Source organism: Halyomorpha halys, unplaced genomic scaffold, assembly GCF_000696795.3.
Source record: "Halyomorpha halys isolate HHAL.00 unplaced genomic scaffold, Hhal_1.1 Scaffold1141.1, whole genome shotgun sequence".
NCBI lineage: Eukaryota > Metazoa > Arthropoda > Insecta > Hemiptera > Pentatomidae > Halyomorpha > Halyomorpha halys.
This window is the reverse complement of record NW_027113909.1, coordinates 125,488-131,696: the sequence shown is the minus strand read 5'-3', so window position 1 is coordinate 131,696 and position 6,209 is coordinate 125,488. Positions and strand designations below refer to the sequence as shown.

The window sequence follows — 6,209 nt, the reverse complement described above, 5'->3', positions numbered from 1 at the left end:
GACCTTGGTAAAAGAAGGGCCAATATCAAAATTTACCAATTATGCCATTTGTTAATTCAAAAACTTGTAGGTAATAAATGAAATTAAGGTTCTGGTCCTAATCTTACTAGATTTCGAGTTGAAGACTTTTTCAAAGGGCCAATGTCAAATCTACGATTTAATAAAAACAGCCAATGTTCACCAAGGCTTAGTTATATATAACATTGCTGGGATATAATATTTCCATTTCTAGGTAAATTGATATTAACATTTGATTTGATTTACACCAATTTGTTGCATAGCATTTTGTCATTGATCAGTGTGATCTGTTGATGTCAAAGTTCTAACATTTTTGTTTGAAATAGCATTTTCTTACTGACTAGTGTAAGCAGTTGGCAACACAATGTCGATAACAAAAATATTATTAACATCTTTCTAATAACCGTGCTACTGGTAAAATTTCAGTGTAATCACACTTTAATACCTTTAGTGCATGTTACATGATTAATTATTTTTGTTGTCTTCCCTTCCGCAAAGTTTTGTGTTCTATCTAAGGTCATTAGTAGGAGTGAGGTGCACTTTTTATTCGTTTCGTAAGGCCTGGAACATGTCTGGTACATATATGTATTATTTACTTATCCATGATTTCTATATTGAGTTATCACATAACAGGCCTACAATCTATGTAAAAGATGCTTCAATACGATGTGAGCTCTTGCAAATTTCCTTTTATCAGTTTTCGGATTTCTTTATTATCTTATCAAGTTTCCTATATCATTGAACCATACTTTTGTACCTTTGTTCCATTAATTCTGCATATTGCTCAACGGATTAGAGAAGTGTATAGTCTGTCTTGAATACATTTTGCACGTTCTCTTTCAACATAAAACTGGTTGATTTATTTATCATGCATCTTGATATTTTTATCTGTTTTTTGTGCTATTTTAATAGAAAACTACAGACAAACATGCATGTATGCATGGAATAAATTCATTCTTCGTAATCGCTTATAAACTTTCATATCTCCTTAGAGGGGACAACCAAGTGCAGAGTGTTAATTTTTTATCAAGCTTGTTAGATGTCTGACACTTTTTTAAAAAAATATGAAATATTTATATAAATTATTTAATTAAAAAATAATGGTCCTTGCTATAAAAGGCAGCTCTGGGCTCTAGTTATGTGCTTTTTGATCAATGAAATTTGCATTATGGCCATTCATACCGATAGGCTTCACATAGAGCTATTATTTTATTTTATATTTCTAATGTTATTTAAGAAATAATGACACACGCGGAGTAATCTGGTTTTGGATGAATGTGGATTATTATAAATTTATAAAATGAGGAAGTAAGATAAATGGAGGTAAAGGCTGAAGGGTGCTGTGGTAGTTGTAATTGTTCTTGAACACTATGGTCAAATGAATGATCCAACTTTACACTGCATGTTGCTGTTCTGTAAAAGTCTGGAATTTTTTAGTGTTAAAAAAAAGTGAAGCTATTGACGATCAAACCAAATGAGATTGCATCATTCTGGATATCGTAAGAGTAATTTTTTGTACACCCCTCTATGTGCTTAAATGCCTATCTCATATATTAAGGTATCACGAATTGAACCTGACACACTCATAGCTCACATCTATTCAATAGTATGATATGTCCTTGGGTCTAGATAAATGTTTTAATAGTAAAATAATTTTATGTTGCACTTATAATAATTATCATTCTATAATTTTAAAATAAGTAAGCAATATTTATGTAGTTACATCTATTCATATTTATTTAACAAAATACAGTCAATCAATTTCTCAATTTATTGCACATTCTTCAAAATCCTTCCTTACTATTCATTATTATACCTCAACAAGATACCTATCCAGTTTCAAAACAACATAAAAAACCTAGGAGTCAGCTTTAATCAACACTTAACATGGAATAGCCACATTTCTTATATAATTTGAAAAACTATCTCAATCCTTAAACAGCTCCTAAAATCCTATGAGTCATTTCCTCGAAGTACCCATCACCTTCTAGTATCCTCCCTTATTCTCCCAGATTTCGACTACGGATGCCTAGTGTACGGAGGACTACCTATTGAACAAGAAAAGAGATTAAAAAGACTATTGGACTGCTTTATAAGATATAATATTTATAAGATTAATTTTCAGTATTCCTAGGCGTTCCCATATCTCACATTACTATTCTGAGCAAAGCTGGCTCTATCCTAGTATCCGGAGACAATACTTCCCTGAGACATTTATTTTCCAAACCCTAATAACCAAAAAACCTTCCTATATCATTGACCTCCTTACCCTATGTTTATCCATTCACCTATTAAACACAAGATCCCAACCTACCGATCTCTATATTCTTACCTACAGCACACAATTGCCTCCTTTAAAAAACCTTTTGCTGTCCAAGCTAACTCATTTTGGAACTCCTTATCCATATTGATCCGTAAAGCTTCCTCCTTAATTTCATTCAAACATCAACTATCTATCCATCTCCTAGACTATCAAATTTCCTTGAACTTGTGAATAACAGAAAACATTAGAAGCATAAACAAATATGTATTTTTGTTAATATTTTATTTAAATATTGTGATAGATCCATTTAATTTTATGTTCAAAAGTTAATGTAGCCAGACAAAAGCTGCTAAAACTGTTCCTAATTGTGATTCTTAGGAGACCAAGAGTCCCAGAATGAAGATTGATTTTCATTCATTCATTCGCTCTTTAATTACTACTACATCATTTCTTAATTGATTCCGATATAAGTTAAGTTCTATTTTTCCTCTTCTATAGACTTGTATTGTTGGTTTGGAAAATTGATTTGTTAATAAAATTTATTTTATTAATCTTTAAGAATAGTTTTCTGCAAAAAAAATTAACATACTATGTAACAATGATAATTTATAAAACTAAAAATGCCTTGTACCTATGATGTGTATTGTATATTTTGTATTTATTAAAATTATGTAAGTTTACTTTTGAATTTAATTCCTCTTCTATTGGATCCCTCTATTCAGTCTTTAACTTAGGTCTAAAGTTATCAAATGCCTTGTGCAATATAGGACAGAGTGTTATGGAACTAAAGAAATTAATTTTTCATTATCCTTGGCTAATCCTCATCTAAGACAACTATACCTCAATTGAAAAGTGAGTCACGCATAGGTCGTGCCTGGTTCCAGTATTTGATGACTTATTGTAAACTGCGACTCACAGGACTGCCCAGGCACTTTTTATGTATGGTTAGCATTAAGTGGCGGGCCTTAATACTTAGCTTGTTTCATGAAAGTTTATCAAGTAATTTTCAAACATTAAACAAATTAAGAATTAATTTTTCAACCAAAATTTAAACTACTATATGGTTAATTTCAAATATTGTAAATTTTATTGAAAAATTTAAAATCCTTCAAATAACAAATAAATTATTATGATTACTACTCTAATTTAAAAAATATAACCTTCATTAATAAGAATCTTATGTTTGTTTGATTGACAATAATTTTTCCTTGTGAGAGGAAAATAGGTGTTAAATCATATTTCAAAATTCCATTTTATACACAGGCAGTCCCATTATACATTTTCACTCTCTATAATGTCTGGTAATTTGATTTGATTTTTGTTGAATCAAAAATGTGGCATGTGCTCCATTTTTTGGAGGTATAGTTAATTTTCTACTTTTCTCCAATCCACTTTAATCAAGAATTTCCAATGGGATAGGATAATTTATATTACAGATTGTGATAGTAACTCTGACGCACCTGAAGGTGTAAATTGAATGAACCCAAAATCATTTTAGGATTCAATTCCAAGAATCTGTTATAATTGAGGCATTCATCCAATAATCAATATGGCAGCCATTTTAGTCTCCTTAAGTGGTTGAGGAAAGTCATATCATAATAATGGATTCTTTTAGGAAATTGAATTATGAAATGATTTTGATCTTAAGACTTGTTTTATTTTCTGCATAGTTTGCATGCAAATGAGGCCATTGTAGCTGATGGAGTTGAGCTGTCACCTTAATAACCTCATGTCTGCAATCAGGCCGGCTCGATTCTGTTTTTATTCTGTGGCGTTCTCCTAGAATGATAATTTGACTCATCCATTCTGGTTAGAAAAGGTTGGTTACCTGTAGGATAAACCCCTTGTATGTCAGCAATGACAAGGTAGGGGGTAATATCAAATTTTTACCTTCAGAAGTTGTTGGATCAAAAAAGTGCCCAGTATGAATTTTTCTTATACTCTCCTTTACTATCAAAATACGTAAAAAAAAAAAGACTCTTATTTCATTAGAAATCACAGAGTTAGGTAGGCGTGCTGGAGAATGTTAGAAAATTGGCAATACCTTCAAGACAATATACAATTGTTATGACCCAGAGTAAATGACATTTAAATTTTAAAATGTGGTGTCAATAGTTGACCATAGATTGGTATGAGAAGATGGTTAGGGTGCGGTCAGCAAAGATACGCAAATAAACAAAATTTATTTATTTTGTGCCGATGTTTCAACCTGAATTAAGGCCTTCATTAGGGTGACTTGGGCGTAGATACTGTCTAAATTTCAAAAATTGTCGAGCTATTGTGGGATGCCCTATATTATATCTTATAATAATAACTGGATTTGAGATTGAATTAATGTTAAATTATATCGTTTATTTTAGAAAGATAATAAGTCCAAAATTACTATTGTTTAATTCCCAAAATGGATTCTCTGAAGTTAGAAAACATTTGTATTATAATTTTAAGATTTGATCATAGATTACATTATGATTTTTAGAACTTTCAAGTATTCAAATTTTAGGGTTGAGACGGTTTCTTTCTGGATTACTCAAAACCTAAACATTTGGCGCTTGTTCCCTTTCTGAAATAAACGATTCAATTTGAAAACGGATCTTTTATTTTTTCTTTATAGAGAAATATAAATATGGTTTTGGATGTAGGTATCACATGCAGGCCGCTCCTAATCAGCCTTTGGAGCAGATGCCTGTCGGTCATTCGAGGTCATCGTCGGCTTCTTCAAATCAGCCGCCTCATCCTTGACAAGCACTATGTTAATTATCAGGATGCTGTGAATTGATTATTTCTTTCTTTATTTAATTAATTTTAAACTATTGTTGCAAGGTGACTAATTTTTAGATTTGTTTTAATTTGTATTATTTCACTAAAGTAAGCAATGAAAATAATATATTGAAATATTCTGATTAAGACTTATGACAATAAAATATTTAATTTTATTGCTGCAATTTTACCAAAAGAAAAATTCTTGAATACTTCATTTATCATCACTGATTTAATTAATTGTTAATGTTTTGTAGTTTATATGTATTTTTTTTTTTTTGTATTACTTAGTAGTTGAAATGTGATTTAACAACTATATTATTGTGTCTAGTATTGATATTATTCATTATTGTTTTCTATTTTTATAGAAAAAAAAAATGTGTTTGTATATACGTTTTATTTTCTATTTATTTGATTATATTTATTTAGAATTATATTATTTATTAACGTGAGCCAAGCTCTTATGTCTTTGCAACATTACCATAAGCACAAATATAAGTTGAGCAGGTATCTATATTTCTAGGTTAGAGTAAATAAATAGTATCCTGGATTGGTTATATATTTTTTATCAAATTGTTATATAGCACTCACTATATCTGTCATAATGTTATTTGTTATATTTTTATGTATTATTGAGTTTATTTATGATTGCTTCATAAAAAAAAAAAATTAAACTGGTATTTTTCACTTGCATTAGGTAATTAATTAATATAAAGCTTCCATTTAAAATTTTTTTTGTCAATATTTTGTACTATCATGTAAATGAGAGTTTATTTTATCTGTATTATTCTTATTGAATCTCTTCATGTCTGTATTCAGTCTGATTTTTTTTAAAAATAATTTATTTGGGAAATTGAACACAAAATACATTTAAGAAACTAACAGGCAGGAAATTGTGTAATAGCACTAGGAAAGCTTATGTTGGGAAATGATAATTGAAACAAATTGATATTGCTTTTAAAAACATAATTTTAAAACAATGTCGGTTTGATCTTTGCTGCATATTTGGGTTAAAAGTAGGTTATCTTTTGCATTCTTTGCAGTTCAATATATTTATAAAAAAAAAAAAAAAAAAACTTATTTATAAGTGAAATGTTTATGGCAGTATCATTCATCAGGGGTCTGTTGTCAACTGAGAAAAGGGTATTTAGCCTTATCTCGACAGTCGTTG

General features: G+C 29.6%; 1 protein-coding gene across 4 annotated transcripts in view; it reads left to right on the top strand.

The window, feature by feature from the left end:
• The window catches only part of LOC106688485 (pyridoxal-dependent decarboxylase domain-containing protein 1), a 29,127-nt gene extending 24,070 nt beyond the window's left edge, over positions 1-5,057 (top strand). For all 4 annotated transcript variants that reach the window (XM_014432970.2, XM_067051173.1, XM_014432971.3 and 1 more), the window contains one exon: positions 4,921-5,057. In XM_014432970.2, the coding sequence (XP_014288456.1) occupies positions 4,921-5,020 (100 nt within the window). In that variant the 3' untranslated portion in view covers positions 5,021-5,057. The remainder of the gene's footprint in view (positions 1-4,920) is intronic.
• Positions 5,058-6,209: the final 1,152 nt, after the last annotated feature.